The sequence below is a fragment of the Anabrus simplex genome, chromosome 2 (assembly GCF_040414725.1).
Source record: "Anabrus simplex isolate iqAnaSimp1 chromosome 2, ASM4041472v1, whole genome shotgun sequence".
Taxonomy (NCBI): Eukaryota; Metazoa; Arthropoda; class Insecta; order Orthoptera; family Tettigoniidae; genus Anabrus; species Anabrus simplex.
The window spans coordinates 132,277,225-132,294,449 of record NC_090266.1 but is presented as its reverse complement, the minus strand read 5'-3'; the positions used below and the strand labels follow the sequence as shown (position 1 = coordinate 132,294,449).

Genomic DNA, 17,225 nt, shown 5'->3' with positions numbered 1-17,225 from the left:
ACAATGTCATCTGTAGCGACAGACTTGTGTTTTTGCCTCCCTTCATCGTAAACATCGGTCCGGCCTTCTTTGAACTTCCTGCACCATTCACGCACAACACCAACACCAACACGTTTGGACCATATACTCGACTCATTCATCGATGAATGTCAGCTGCACTATTCCCTTCTGCTTGAAGGAAACGTATCACAATACGCACCTCACATTTGGAGGGAGCGTCAATAGTAGCGGCCATGTTTCCGTGCCAATACCTCGGCTCACACTGGTGTGAGGAAGTTGGCTGTGACCACGGGTAGACGGGAGGACTTGCGCAGTTACCTTCCATGTGCAAACAGTTCCCACAGCTTGTGTGCTTCTTTACCTGCGCGATCGGAGGTTGAAAAAAAAAAAGCCTTCGTACATAAATAACACATAACTCCCAGCATATTAAAACAAACACCCATGAACTATTTAAAGGTAATACTGTACTTACCAACTCAGTTTGTCGGTTACTGGACTTTCAAAAGCTTGTGTGAAGATTTGGCGAATGTTCGAGATTGTAAATCTTGCCAGATTTCTTTCATTGTGAAGAAAAATCGGCACTTCAGATAATGAAAAACAAGTCTGGTGATTATATCCATAACATGTTGAAGACAACAGCCAGCTCCTGAACGATCAACTGAAATTCTGTCTATAGAATCGATATCGATACAATCAAAAAATATTTTGCCCCACATCATTTTGAGTTCAGTTTTTCAGGAATTACTATCTCAGCCTGGAAAAGAATGTCACATATACTTTCCGAAGGGGTGGTAAAAACACTTCATTATTGCTTGAACCATAGTATGTTATTTCAAGTCTAAAAACTTCATGTTAATTCCGTACTGAACCGAGAATCTAATGGGAACAAGTACCGGTTTCAATGCTGGTGTGCATCATCATCAGCCATAAAATTAGAAAAACATACTCTGACAAGGTTACAAAACAATGCGTAAAGTGTACACAAATTTTACAAAATTAGGCATGACATAATTAAAAACATGATCATAAACATTAACTTATAACCTAAACCTAAAAATATAGCACCAAATGTCTTAAAACTTTGTATATGTACTTCCTCTTGAGAAGAGTCCTCTGAATCCAAAAGCGTTGAATAATATGTGAGCAGATTAAATTGAGCCGAGGACAAAAACTAATATTTCACTATTTTAAAAGTCCAAGAGCATATTTCCTTATTTTGTAAGATTATTTGTATAAAAGATTTTCTTGCTGAATATCCACAGAGTCTTGAAGTAACAGGTGCAATTAATAAGAAAATATTTTACTATTGGTTAAAAAAGTCTGTCGTTAAAATAACGTAACCAGTCCTAAGACGTAAAAACTTCTAGAACTAAACAGAACATGAAGAAACTTCAAACACTGTTTTGCATAATAAAATACATGTCTTCTCTAACTTAAAGAACGTGGCTGTATTCGGTCTGCTGAGTATTCAATAACAAAATTATTTTTTTAATTTCACATGAAAATAAGGCGGATGCCGTGTTTCCAGGGTACTAAACTATATTCTAGGTTCAAAATGGGACCTGAAGCAGATAAAGAAAAAGAGGAGAATGTTAAGAAAGGCCTTTGAAAAAGGATAAAAGATAAGGTCCTGTCGGTAAGAATTAACGTGAATATGAGACTCACATCAGGCAGCGTGTATGATATGTATAATCAAACGTTAGAGAAGACACTGAGAGCCGCAAGACACCGTGACGAATGTACCTGTGTTGGAGGGGAAGGGAGAGGAAAGTAGATAATCATTTAAATTTTTTGGACTTAACGGTTACTCGATCACTTTCTTCTGTTTTTATATAATATCTATAGAAAACCTACTCATATGGCATTTTACTAATAGCCATCTCTGACTCAATGACAAGTTTTGTAACTGTATTGGTGGGATTTAGACATGGCCAGTTGTGCTTTGGACCTTTAGCAACAATAGCCCTTTCATCCTCATCCCAGGTTGTGTTGGAGAGGTTGATCAAAGGAGGATGGAATTGAGTCAAAAGATCAGCATCAGGTTCTCGATTTCCAGTCTGTTTGACTGAAGAGCCTCCAGAATTAGCTTTGTCTAAAAGTACTCCGAGTTTCTTGTCTAGTGTGGACTGTTTTGTGGCTAGTATATCTGATAACTTAGCAAAAGTTTGTTCTTGAAATAAGTTCCATTGGGCTTCAGTAAGTAAAACGGAAGCTCTGAGGTGAGCCTCATATAAACGGTGATTAAGGAAAGATTTCTTCCGATATAAAAATTTAAGCTCATTTCTTAACCAAAGTTTGTTAGTCTTAAGGTAAACATTACGCCGGTGAAAGGGTAACAAATTTGGTTTTAATGTATTCTTTAAAAAATTTGAAGGTTTAGCCTTATACATTGTTTAATACATTTCCTAGAAAATAATGCTATAGTTAACAATTTAACCTTCAGTAATATTCATTTCTGGGCCAGATATGTGGACGATAATTTCGTAATTCTTGATGAACGGTCCACAGATGATAAAACTACTCTTGATAATCTTAACCGTTTAGATCAAGATATAAAGTTTACCTTAGAATCCGAGAATAATAATCATTTACAATTTTTGAACTTAATGGTTACTCAATCACTTTCTTCTTTTTTATATAATATCTAAGTTAAAGAACACCTACTCAGACTGCTATCACCATCAGGAATGATTCTTCCCATCCTCAGGCCCATAAAAATGCTACCTATAAAAGTCTGGTTGACACAGCCTTCAGAGTTCCTATGTCAAAAGAATTTGAATAAAAAATTTAATTTGGGGGTTAGCTAGAAACAATGGTTTCAAGAACGTTTTCATTGAGAGAATCATCAACAAGTTTAAGTACCGTCCTAATACTACCCTTCTGAGAGGAAAACCCAAAGTTAATACTTTTTCAACTTTCACCTTTACAAATAAAATACACAGTGTCACCAACGTCTTCAAAAAACATAACACCAAGATTTCTTACCCAACTAATAATAAAAGTATTGACATCCTGCATAACTCCACTTCATTAAATAGAAATAATGTTTTTCATAGTTCTGGAGTGTACAGATTATGCTGTCATGACTGCAGCAGTTCTTATCTTGGACAAACAGGACGAAACTTTAAAATCAGATATGCGGAACACGTTAATGCCGTTAGATACAATAGGTGTTCGGCAATGGGGCAGCATATGAAAGATTTTCGGCATAATTTTACTAGCATTGATCAGGATCTCACAGTTTTACAGGTTCTTAATACAGGTACTTTGCTTGACATCACTGAGAGCTGTTTCATTCACCTGGATCAATACTTTAATGCTGGTTTAAATCTCAATGATATTTCGGAGAAACCAAAAGAATTGTTCGATTTTTTGATAGCGTTTTTCAGACTCAATAAAGCTTCCAACAGCAAATTAGCCTTTCAAAGCATACAGAAAACGTTCTCACGCCACGCCCCCTCACCGCATCACCCTGCATAATTCCTCTCCCTCTTCCCACCGTCCTTCATTGCCGTCAGCTCTAAGCCCCTCCTTCGCCTTCCCACTTTCCCTAGCTACCCTGCTATCTCCCCTCAGTACCTCCCCTGATCCACTTTCCCCTCCCTTCCCCTCCAACACAGGTACATTGGTCATGGTGTCTTGCGACTTTCAGTGTCTTCTCTAACATTCGATTATACATATTATACACGCCGCCAGAGGTGAATCTCATATTCACGTTAATTCTTACGACAGGACCTTATCTTTTATCTCCTTTTAAAGGCCTTTCTTAACATTCTCCTGTTTTTCTTTATCTGCTTCAGGTCCCATTTTGATCCGAGAATATCATTTACTACCCTGGAAACACAGCGTCCGCCTTATTTTCATGTAAAATAAAAAAAATTACTTTGTTATTTCATACTCAACAGACTGAATCCAGCCACGTTCCTTAAGTTAGAGAAGACATGTATTTTATTACGCAAAACAGTGTTTGAAGTTTCTTCATGTTCTTTTTAGTTCTAGAAGATTTTACGTCTTATGACTGGTTACGTTATTTTAACGAAAGACTTTTTTAACCAATAGTAAAATGTTTTCTTATTAATTGCATCTGTTACTTCAAGACTCTGTGGATGTTCAGCAAGAACATCTTTTATACAAATAATCTTACGAAATAAGGTAATATGCTCTCGGACTTTTAAAATAGTGAAATATTAGTTTGTGTACTTGGCTCAATTTAATCTGCTCTCATATTATTCAACGCTTTTAGATTCAGAGGACTCTTGTCAAGAGGAAGTATATACAAAGTTTTAAGACATTTGGTGCTATATTTTTAGGTTTAGGTTATAAGTTAATGTTTACGATCATGTTTTTAATTAAGTCATGCCTCATTTTGTAAGATTTGTGTACACTTTATGCATTGTTTTTGCAACCTTGTCAGTGTATGTTTTTCTAACTTTATGGCTGATGATGATGATACACACCAGCATCGGAACTGGTACTAAAAATAATAAAATGTTATAAATTATTTTATAACATTGTATGGTATTGAATAGGTGGACCTTTCTGGTTCCCATTAGATTCTCGGTTCAATACGGAATTAAGATGAAATTTAAAACTTGAATGAAGCAGCCAACCAGACAAAAGTTACAGCCCATCAATATATGGGTTTAAAGATTAAAATTGGAAAAATAGGCAAGAACATTAGATTTATAAAAAAATGTATAAGGCTAAATCTTATGCCAAATTTTTCAAAGAATACATTAAAACCAAATTTCTTACCCTTTCACCAGCATAATGTTTACCTTAAGACTAACAAACTTTGGTTAAGAAACTTAAATTTTTATATCGGAAGAAATCTTTCCTTAATCACCGTTTATATGAGGCTCACCTCAGAGCTACCGTTTTACTTACTGAAGCCCAATGGAACTTATTTCGAGAACAAACTTTTGCTAATTTATCAAATATACTAGCCACAAAACAGTCCACACTAGACAAGAAACTCTGAGTACTTTTAGACAAAGCTAATTCCGGAGGCTCTTCAGTCAAACAGACTGGAAATCAAGAACCTGATACTGATCTTTTGACTCAATTCCATCCTCCTTTAATCAACCTCTCCAACATAATCTTGGATGAGGATGAAAGGGCTATTCTTGCTAAAGGTCCAAAACACAACTGGCCATGTCTAAATCCCACCAATACAGTTACAGAACTTGTCATTGAGTCAGAGATGACTATTAGTAAAATGCCACATGACCTCCAAGAGGAAATCAGATTTGATGTTAAAAAAGAACTTGAAAAATCTTTTCTTTATGAAAAACGTGCATTAGTCCTTAATATTAATAATACAGAACCTTTTAAAGTAAGAAAGAAAATTTAGGACCTCAAGAAGAAAGTATCTGTTAATAAACTTATCATCACTAAAGCTGATAAGGGCAATACAATCGTAGTTATGGAAAAAACAGAATACATGCAGAAAACCAAAGCCTTTTTTAATAATGATTCCTTTCAATTATAAAGAAGGACCCTACACAACTCAAAGACAGTTAAAAGAAATCTTAAAAAATCCTTTTTACAGAACAAGGAAAACAAAAGTTATTATCCATGAACCCGAGTTTGCCGACAGCGAGATCACTTCCCAAGATTCACAAGGCCAGTGTCCCAATTCGACCTATTATAAATTATAGGCCCAGCCTCTTTACAAACTAGCACAGTTTATTCAAACATTTCTTGCTAAAAATTACAAAAAATAATTCCGAACAACTCGATTAAAAACACCACGGAATTAATTAAGAGATTGGATCTTTTTGTTCTTCGTCCCCATCACACTATGCACTCTTTCGATATAGCTAACATGTTTCCCAGTATAAATACCAAGGAGCATCTTCCTATCATCTAGAAGAATCTTCTTGCTAATAACCAACTAAGTAAATCAGTAGTTCTAAATTTTATGAGTCTTCTTAGCTTGCTAATTAACAATAATTACTTTACTTTTGATAACACCATTTATAAGCAGAATGGTCTGGCAGTCGAGTCACCAGCCTCCAGGATTTTGGCAGAGATTTATTTAGATTTCCTAGAAAATAAGGCTGTAGTTAACAATTTAACCTTCAATAATACTCATTTCTGGGCCAGATATGTGGACGATACTTTCATAATTCTTGATGAACGGTCCACAGATGATAAAACTACTCTTGATAATCTTAACAGTATAGATCAAGATATAAAGTTTACCTTACAATCCGAGAATAATTATCATTTAAATTTTATGAACATGAACGGTTACTTGATCACTTTCTTCTTTTTTATATAATATCTATAGAAAACCTACTCAGACTGCTATCACCATCAGGAATGATTTTTCCCATCCTCAGGCCAATAGAAATGCTACCTATAAAAGTCTGGTTGACACAGCCTTCAGAGTACCTATGTCAAAAAAAATTTGAATGAAGAATTAAATTTAATTCGGGCGTTAGCTAGAAACAATGGTTTCAAGAATGTTTTCATTGAGAGAATCATCAACAAGTTTAAAGTACCGTCCTAATACTACCCTTCTGAGAGGAAAACCCGAAGTTAATACTTTTTCGACTTTCACCTTTACAAATAAAATACACAGTGTCACCAATGTCTTCAAAAAACACAACACCAAGATTTCTTACACAACTAATAATAAAAGTATTGACATCCTGCATAACTCCACTTCATTAAATAGAAATAATGTTTTTCATAGTTCTGGAGTGTACAGATTATGCTGTCATGACTGCAGCAGTTCTTATCTTGGACAAACAGGACGAAACTTTAAAATCAGATACGCGGAACACGTTAATGCCGTTAGATACAATAGATGTTCAGCAATGGGGCAGCATATGAAAGATTTTCGGCATAATTTTACTAGCATTGATCAGGATCTCACAGTTTTACAGGTTCTTAATAAAGGTACTTTGCTTGACATCACTGAGAGCTGTTTCATTCACCTGGTTCAATACTTTAATGCTGGTTTAAATCTCAATGATATTTTGGAGAAACCAAAAGTATTGTTCGATTTTTTGATAGCATTTTTCAGACTCAATAAAGCTTCCAAAAGCAAATTAGTCTTTCAAAGCATACAGAAAACGTTCTCACGCCACGCCCCCTCACCGCATCGCCCTGCATAATTCACCTCCCTCTTCCCTCCTTCCTTGATTGCCATCAGCTCTAAGCCCCTCCTTCTCCATCCCACTTTCCTTACCTATCCTGCTATCTCCCCTCAGTAACTTCCCGTAACTACTTTCCTCTCCCTTCCCCTCCAACACAGGTACATTGGTGACGGTGTCTTGCGGCTCTTAGTGTCTTCTCTAACGTTTGATTATATATATCATACACACTGCCAGACGTGAGTCTCATATTCACGTTAATTCTTACGACAGGACCTTATATTTTACCTTTCTTCAAAGGCCTTTCGTAACATTCTCCTCTTTTTCTTTATCTGCTTCAGGTCCCATTTTGAACAGAGAATATCACTTAGTACCCTGGAAACACGGCGCCCGCCTTATTTTCATGTGAAATAAAAAAAAAAATTTTGTTATTTAATACTCAGCAGACCGAATCCAGCCACGTTCTTTAAGTTAGAGAAGACATGTATTTTATTACGCAAAACAGTGTTTGAAGTTTCTTCATGTTCTTTTTAGTTCTAGAAGTTTTTACGTCTTACGACTGGTTACGTTATTTTAACAACAGACTTTTTTAACCAATAGTAAAATGTTTTCTTATTAATTGCACCTGTTACTTCAAGACTCAGTGGATGTTCAGCAAGAACATCTTTTATACAAATAATCTTACGAAATAAGGAAATATGCTCTCAGACTTTTAAAATACCCCGTCACTTCGTCGCCACACGGAAGCACTTCCAACTCCCAATGAAGCTCATCCCCGAAATAGCGACTCTCGTCCTCCGAGGCTCCATCAAGATCCTGAGACACCACCTCTACAGCTACATCTCTGAAATGCCGCACTAATTATACTGTTCCTTCTAATTTAGAGTTTTCTTCAATTAATAGATCTGTACAGAAAATTGTATATGTTTTACCTTGTACTTAGTGGCAGCCTGTAAATACAGGAGGTTGTTCCTAAATAAATGGAAATGTATATATACTTGGCTCAATTTAATCTGCTTTCATATTATTCAACGCTTTTAGATTCAGAGGAATCTTGTCAAGAGGAAGTATATACAAAGTTTTAAGACAATTGGTGCTATATTTTTAGGTTTAGGTTATAAGTTAATGTTTACAATCATGTTTTTAATTAAGTCATGCCTAATTTTGTAAGATTTGTGTACACTTTGTGCATTGTTTTTGCAACCTTGTCAGTGTATTTTTTTCTAATTTTATAGCTGATGATGCACTCCAGCATTGAAACCGGTACTAAGAATAATAAAATGTTATAAATTATTTTATAACATTGTATGGTATTAAATAGGTGGACCTTTCTTGTTCCCATTAGATAGTCTGTTATTTCGGAAAGAACTGAAAATGTACTTTGATTATTGTCACGTAGAGAATGGGCACAGGGCGAACACTTAATATATTTAGAAGAGTGATTAACAACGTACCCAGCCAAGGTCTGGAGAAATTGCTGAATGGTATGGACAGAGTCTTGGGTAAGGAGTACAAGATTTAAAAACAGTCCAAAACAAAAGTAATGGAGTGCAGTCGTACCTACTCAGGTGATATCGGTAATATCTGATTAGGAAATGAAGCCTTAAAGGAAGTAGATGAATAATGTGACTTGGGTGGTAAAATAATAACTAACGATGGCAGAAGTAAGGACAAATTAACATGCAGACTAGCTCGAGCAAGGAAGAGCTTTCTTACGAAAAGAAATTTACTCACTTCGAACACTGATATAGGTATTAGAAAGATGATGATTGTTGTTTAAAGGGGCCCAACAGCTAGGTCATCGACCCCTAATGGTATGAGTTGCAACGAAATGCAAATTAAAATTAAAACTTCAAAATGTATCGACTAGAATCTAAAATGAATGGTCTTTTCGGCATCACAAAGCACACTAGAATAATAACCCAAATTTTGATCAACATTAGACTGATCTTTTAATTCTCCATTCGCTGATGCACTCCCGTCTTCAATCTTCTTTCTTCTTTTCCTAGTGGTGTCTACATTCTTTTTCCTAATAATAATAATAATAATAATAATAATAATAATAATAATAATAATGCTATTTGCTTTACGTCCCATTAACTACTTTTTAAGGTTTTCGGAGACGCCGAGGTGCCAGAATTCAGTCCCGCAGGAGTTCTTTTACACGCCAGTAAATCTACCGACACGAGGCTGATGTATTTGAGCACCTTCAAATACCACCGGACTGAGCCAGGATCGAACCTGCCAAGTTAGGGTCAGGAGGCCAGCACCTCAACCGTCTGTGCCACTCAGCCCGGCGATTCTTTTTCCTGTTGGGAGTTTCACGGGACTTAATCTCACTTGAAAGGTATTTCAGCAAATTAGGGAAAATGTGAGACACTGCTCCTGGACGTAATTTCCATCTCACACGAGACATAACCACTTTTTCACCATTCACTATAAAATTATCTGATTTTACTATCAAATCATCAGAGAAATGAACTTGACAAATTCTACTATTATGCGTTAACACAGTATCCTTTCGTGGAATAGCTCTGGCCCATTTTTCAAATTTATTTATATCCTTCAGTGGTGAAATGAATCAATACCATTAACTACTCTACCATAGCCTGACTTACTGCCAGGCACAAAACAGTACAGCATGTTGAATTATTAATTTAATCAAGCAACATAACACACATGCTTTAAGTGCACAACACACAATGAACTGATTTTAGGAACTGAAAGCAAAGAAAATTCGACTTATTGACCTGAAATATCTCGCACAATAACGTCTCCCGCACTTTCCTACACATGATTTGCTAGAACAACTGGCGCACGTGTTGGACACCGTCGCTCGCAGTGTTTGCAGTGATGGGTCCACAAACTACCATGCTATAACGGCTGAGTCATCACACTTGTTATTCTATTTATCATGCCGTGGGTGTATTCTTCACCTGCGTCCCCCACCCAAACGGGGTACCAGGCATTAATGTATCCACAAAGACGCACACGAAATGCTGTCAGTTGGTACACTTATTTATTCACATCTATTTACAAATTAAACATACACACAATCTTAATCACTGCTGTCACTAACCAAACACACACATCAACAAAGCCGCCATTTTAAGAACTGCCCATCACTTCAACATGGAGACTGCAAACACTGCGTGTCACAACACACGAGGTCACAAGTATAACCTGCTACACCATAATTCTACTAAACAATAACTCGTCGTTACCATCAAGACCACCTCCTTATATACGTGCCTGGCCAGGCTTCTAGAAAGATACATTAGCAAAATACCTTCTCATAAATTCTCGAGTGCCTAACATCATGGTTATAATGTACAGAATCTTCTACCGTGATCTAGTGCCATTCTGGAACTTAAAGTGTGTATCACAATTCTGTAGCGGATTACACATCATATACAGGTAATAAACAAGTACCACTCAAAACCAAGATGACACTGTATAAAACATACTACACCCCTATCCTCACATACAGCCTGCAAACTGCTACATTAAAAAGAAAGGACAACTCAAAACTACAAGCAGCAGAAATGAAGTTCCCATGCACAATGATCCAGGAGACCAGGAAGGATAAAATCAGGAATGAAAAAGTCAGAAGACATAGGACAAGAAGAATCCTTACTCCAGAAGATCCAAAAGGCAAGACTGAAGTGGTTTGGTCATGTGAAGGGAATGAGTGGCAACAGGTCTGCAAGAAAGGAGTATGAAAGAGTAAGGGGAAAGAGACCAGTGGGCAGACCTAGACTTAGACACAGACTTAGTGAAGAAGGATGTAGAGGAGAGAGAGGACAGGATTGGGAGCGGACTGTGAACGAAGAATGGTTCATAGACCGAACAAAATGGAAGGGGCTCGTATACCACACCTGGGGAACTGGAGTTGGTCTACGACGACGACGACGACGACGATGATGATGATGATACAGGTAATCATAAATTATATAATATTAATTTACAGGTATTTACATTAACTGAACTCATATAAATATTTATGTACAGCACATGTTTTATGATATGACCCCACAAACAACGCGATCGTATCGTAGTAATAATAATAATAATAATAATAATAATAATAATAAAAAATTCGAGCTTGATACTTGCATTATTTACCCATGGGTGAGAGAATACTGTTTTCAAGTTATATTTGTTTATCACACTTGCGTCAGCATTTAAATACACCGCACTGAAGGGTTAGGCACACAACAAACCTGGGAGTAGTATTGTAGTGTAGTCGTATATTAATTACCTTATTGTTGTGTACTATCCCAGACAATATATCCCTCCGTTCATTTATTTTTTTGCAAATAAGTTATTTTATTTTTTTAATTTAAAATTTTCCCCCCGTAAAGAATGGCTAAGGAGCGCGAGTGTACTTATTGTGGGTGTGGTGAGGCATTGAGGGGTATGAGGGAGGAGTTGGAAAGTTTGAGGGAGATAATTAGGATTCTCACAGAAGACGGGAAGGAAGATAGGACTCCCTCAAACAATGTACAGGTTACAGTAGGTGTACAAGAGGGAGGGGAAGGAAAGGGACGAGTTGTAGAAGACAGGTGGTCTAATGTTCTAAGGGGAAGGAGATTGCAGGCCAAGGGCTCTATTCAGGATCAGAATTCAGGACAGGTGTCTGTGCGAAATCGGTACGAGTCACTCCAGGTAGAACAACAGAGGGAAGATGAGGGACAGGGAACTGTTGCTGAGATGCGTGGAAGTAGGAGGAAGGGAAAAGGTAGGAAAGGGAAATGTAGAGTAGAGGATAGGAAAAGACAGGTGGAACGGGGTCATGGGAAGGAGAAAAGGGAGGAGGAAGTAGCTTCTGCAGCTATCAGGAAAGATAGGGCTGACCAGGAGGGGAGGGGATCAAATGAGGTGGGTAGGGTTGAGGCTCTGGTCATGGGGGATTCCATTGTTAGACACGTGGGGAAAGTGTGTGGAGGAAAGGGAACCAGGGTAGAATGTTATCCAGGAATTAGGTTGAGGCAGATGTTGAGGAAAGTAGAAGAGAGGGAGGAGGGGAAGGAGAAGGTGGTAGTGTTTCACGTTGGTACCAACAACGTAAGGCAAGCTGATATAAGTACCAACATAGTTGGAGATGTGTGGGATCTGGTAAATGCAGCATGGGTGAAGTTTAAGAAAGCGGAGATTGTTATTAGTGGAATACTGTGTAGGAGGGATACTGACTGGAGGGTGATTGGGGATTTAAATGAGACTATGGAGTGGGTATGTGGGAAACTGGGAGCGAAATTTCTAGATCCTAATGGGTGGGTAGGAGAAAGGGATCTGCGCTCGGATGGCCTTCATTTAAACCGCAGTGGTACGTATAAGTTAGGAAATTTGTTTGGAAGGGTAATAGGGAGGTACATTCAGGGAAACGGGATGGCCTAGGGAGCGGTGATAAGGGAACAGGGAACTGGAAATCAAGTAGGGATGACATAAAATTGTTAGTGTTGAACTGTAGAAGTATTGTAAAGAAAGGAATAGAATTAAGTAATTTAATAGATATATATTTACCAGATATTGTAATAGGAGTTGAATCATGGCTGAGAAATGATATAATGGATGCAGAAATTTTCTCACGGCACTGGAGTGTGTATCGTAGAGATAGGATAGGAAAGGTGGGAGGGGGAGTTTTCATTCTGGTGAAAGAAGAATTTGTAAGCTACGAAAAATTTAAGATGAGACACATGAAATTCTAGGTGTAAGGCTCATTTCTAAAGATAATAGGCAACTTGATATATTTGGAGTGTACAGATCGGGAAAGGGTAGCACTGATGCGGATTCGGAATTATTTGATAGGATAGTCAGCTATGTGGGAAACGACATGGAAAGAAATGTGATTGTAGCGGGAGATCTGAATTTGCCAGATGTCAATTGGGAAGGAAATGCGAACGACAGGAAGCATGACCAACAAATGGCAAATAAGTTAATATGGGAAGGACAGCTGATTCAGAAAGTGATGGAACCAACCAGAGGGAAAAATATTTTGGATGTGGTGCTGATAAAACCAGATGAGCTCTATAGGGAAACTGAAGTAATAGATGGTATTAGTGATCATGAAGCTGTTTTTGTGGTAGTTAAAAATAAATGTGATAGAAAGGAAGGTCTTAAAAGTAGGACTGTTAGGCAGTACCATATGGCTGATAAAGCAGGTATGAGGCAGTTTCTAAAAAGTAACTATGATCGGTGGAAAACGGTAAATAAAAATGTAAACAGACTCTGGGATGGGTTTAAAGAAATTGTTGAGGAATGCGAAAACAGGTTTGTACCTTTAAGGGTGGTAAGGAATGGTAAAGACCCACCTTATTATAATAGAGAAATAAAGAGACTAAGGAGGTGCAGACTGGAAAGAAATAGAGTTAGAAATGGCTGTGGAAGTAAGGAGAAATTGAAGGAACTTACTAGAAAATTGAATCTAGCAAAGAAGGCAGCTAAGGATAACATGATGGCAAGCATAATTGGCAGTCATACAAATTTTAGTGAAAAATGGAAGGGTATGTACAGGTATTTTAAGGCAGAAACAGGTTCCAAGAAGGACATTCCAGGAATAATTAATGAACAAGGGGAGTGTGTATGTGAGGATCTTCAAAAGGCAGAAGTATTCAGTCAGCAGTATGTAAAGATTGTTGGTTACAAGGATAATGTCGAGATAGAGGAAGAGACTAAGGCCAAAGAAGTAATAACATTTACGTATGATAACAATGACATTTACAATAAGATACAAAAGTTGAAAACTAGAAAAGCGGCTGGAATTGATCAGATTTCTGGGGATATACTAAAGACAATGGGTTGGGATATAGTACCATATCTGAAGTACTTATTTGATTATTGTTTGGCCGAAGGAGCTATACCAGATGAATGGAGAGTTGCTATAGTAGCCCCTGTGTATAAAGGAAAGGGTGATAGACATAAAGCTGAAAATTACAGGCCAGTAAGTTTGACATGCATTGTATGTAAGCTTTGGGAAGGCAATCTTTCTGATTATATTAGACATGTTTGTGAAATTAATAACTGGTTCGATAGAAGGCAATTCTGTTTTAGGAAAGGTTATTCCACTGAAGCTCAACTTGTAGGATTCCAGCAAGATATAGCAGATATCTTGGATTCTGGAGGTCAAATGGACTGTATCGTGATTGACATGTCTAAAGCATTTGATAGGGTGGATCATGGGAGACTACTGGCAAAAATGAGTGCAATTGGACTAGACAAAAGAGTGACTGAATGGGTTGCTATATTTCTAGAAAATAGATCTCAGAGAGTTAGAGTAGGTGAAGCTTTGTCTGATCCTGTAATAGTTGAGAGGGGAGTTCCTCAGGGCAGTGTTATCGGACCTTTATGTTTTCTTATATATATAAATGATATGAGTAAAGGAGTGGAATCGGAGGTAAGGCTTTTTGCGGATGATGTTATTCTGTATAGAGTGATAAATAAGTTACAAGATTGTGAGCAACTGCAACGTGACCTCGAAAATATTGTGAGATGGACAGCAGGCAATGGTATGTTGATAAACGGGACTAAAAGTCAGGTTGTGAGTTTTACAAATAGGAAAAGTCCTCTCAGTTTTAATTACTGCGTTGATGGGGTGAAAGTTCCTTTTGGGGATCATTGTAAGTATCTAGGTGTTAATATAAGGAAAGATCTTCACTGGGGTAATCACATAAATGGGATTGTAAATAAAGGGTACCGATCTCTGCACATGGTTATGAGGGTGTTTAGGGGTTGTAGTAAGGATGTAAAGGAGAGTGCATATAAGTCTCTGGTAAGACCCCAACTAGAGTATGGTTCCAGTGTATGGGACCCTCACCAGGATTACCTGATTCAAGAACTGGAAAAATCCAAAGAAAAGCAGCTCGATTTGTTCTGGGTGATTTCCGACAAAAGAGTAGCGTTACAAAAATGTTGCAATGTTTAGGTTGGGAAGAATTGAGAGAAAGAAGAAGAGCTGCTCGACTAAGTGGTATGTTCCGAGCTGTCAGCGGAGAGATGGCGTGGAATGACATTAGTAGACAAATAGGTTTGAATGGCGTCTATAAAAGTAGGAAAGATCACAATATGAAGATAAAGTTGGAATTCAAGAGGACAAACTGGGGCAAATATTCATTTATAGGAAGGGGAGTTAGGGATTGGAATAACTTACCAAGGGAGATGTTCAATAAATTTCCAATTTCTTTGAAATCATTTCGGAAAAGGCTAGGAAAGCAACAGATAGGGAATCTGCCACCTGGGCGACTGCCCTAAATGCAGGTCAGTATTGACTGATAGCAGAGAGGTCAGATCTAGCCAGCAGTGTAGAAGTGGCTAGTAAGAGCTTGGTTCTATGCCTAAAGGAGTGTGTTTAACAGTAACTATCTCAGGATAAGATTAGGGGAAGGGTCTGAAAATTTATCATACAGTAATATCCAAGTACGAAAAGAAGCATGAGAAAAACCAGGAGAAATTCACACTCAGAATAACTCCTGAGGAACACCTGAGATTTGGCTCCTTGTTTCTTTATACGGCCATGGAGATAACAAGAGATCTCAACCAGACACACCAAGTAAGTTGGCAGTGTGGTATCGACTATGTAACTGTGACCTTGCATTCAGGAGATGATGGCTTCAAATGCCACCATTGCAGCCCTAAATGTGGTTATCCATGGTTTTCCCATTTTCACACCAAGTAAATGCTAAAGTTGAACCTTAATTAGACTGCAGCCATATCTTTCCCAGTTCTAGCCCTTTCCTATATCACTGTTGCTGAAATACATCTGAGTTAGAGGGACGTTAGAACACTGGTAAAAAAAGAAAAAATCAACCAACCAGATTAAAAGCTGCTCCATGGAACAATTCATGAGATAATTAAAGATAATTATGATAATATAAAACAGTGAATCAACTCAATACTTTACCTGATGCATAGCCAGACCCAGGCAGCAGAGTGAATGCTCTGCATTTTCTGACAAATCAACTTGGAAAGTAGGCCAGGATGAAGAAAATTCTTCATCAGTGATTAGGCTCTTGATATCAACAGAGAAGGCTCTGCGTTCCATTATATCTGTAGCTGAGTACAACTTTATACTCTTTCTAATAAAGGTTTCCATAGCTTTAACTTTAGCTACAGTGGCAGAACCAGGTTGGTAACCTACAAACAGAAATATGGGTAGCATGCACTGTCTAAAATATATAACAAGTAATTCATTACAATAGACACACATCAAAAAAGTTATGCATCAACACCCCAAACAAAAGTTATAAGGTGTTTTTTTTTTTTTTTTTACAACGTTGAAGTGCTACTTCAAAAGTAATGCATATACCAGTTTACTGATCACCAAATCCTAACAAGTCACTTGGACTGTAAACTAAAACACAAATCACTCTTTTTCCTACAAGCTGCTTTACGTCGCACCGACACAGATAGGTCTTACGGCAACAATTGGACAGGAAGGGGCTAGGAGTGGGAAGGAATCGGCCGTGGCCTCAATTAAGATACAGCCCCAGCATTTTCCTGATGTGAAAATGGGAAACCATGGAAAACCAACTTCAGAGTTGCCAAAAGTAGGGTTCAAACACAGAATCTCCCAAATACTGGTAACTGGCCGCACTTAAGCGACTGCAGCCTTCCAGCTCGGTAAATGACATTTCATGAGGTAAGCAAAGTCATTCAATACAGAGTAACATGTTCCCTTGCATGAATGCAAGTCTGCACCCTACGTAGCATGCTGCCCACGAGTTCATTTAACCATTGCTGGTCTAATTTATCCCATTCTTCTGTGGCAATCCTGCGTAACTCCCATAGATTTCGTGGTGGAGCAGGAAGTGTTCATACAACACTTTTCAATATTTCCCAAGCATGCACCATAGGATTCATATCGAAGGAACAAAAAGGTCAATCCACTTGGGCAATACCTATCGTAATTACAAACACGCATACACGTAATGCTATATACCAATATAAATGGTCCGTTATTGGACATAATTTTCCAGCTAACTCATTCCTGGTTGCCAGCGTTTCGCCCCCGTGTGCTAGGTTGGTCTCATCAGTTGGTACCTAGCACACTTACCAAGACGCATGGCTAGTGCATACCGTGGAGGCTACTGCGTAGGCTACTTGAAGCCACAAGCAGTGCCAATG

The 17,225-nt window shown here is 37.9% G+C and overlaps 1 protein-coding gene across 4 annotated transcripts in view; it reads right to left on the bottom strand.

Annotated features, from left to right (window-relative positions):
• The window catches only part of LOC136862701 (DNA helicase MCM8), a 661,148-nt gene that overhangs the window by 519,458 nt on the left and 124,465 nt on the right, over positions 1 to 17,225 (bottom strand). For all 4 annotated transcript variants that reach the window (XM_067138906.2, XM_067138907.2, XM_067138908.2 and 1 more), the window contains exon 4: positions 16,003 to 16,235. In XM_067138906.2, the coding sequence (XP_066995007.2) occupies positions 16,003 to 16,235 (233 nt within the window). The remainder of the gene's footprint in view (positions 1 to 16,002; positions 16,236 to 17,225) is intronic.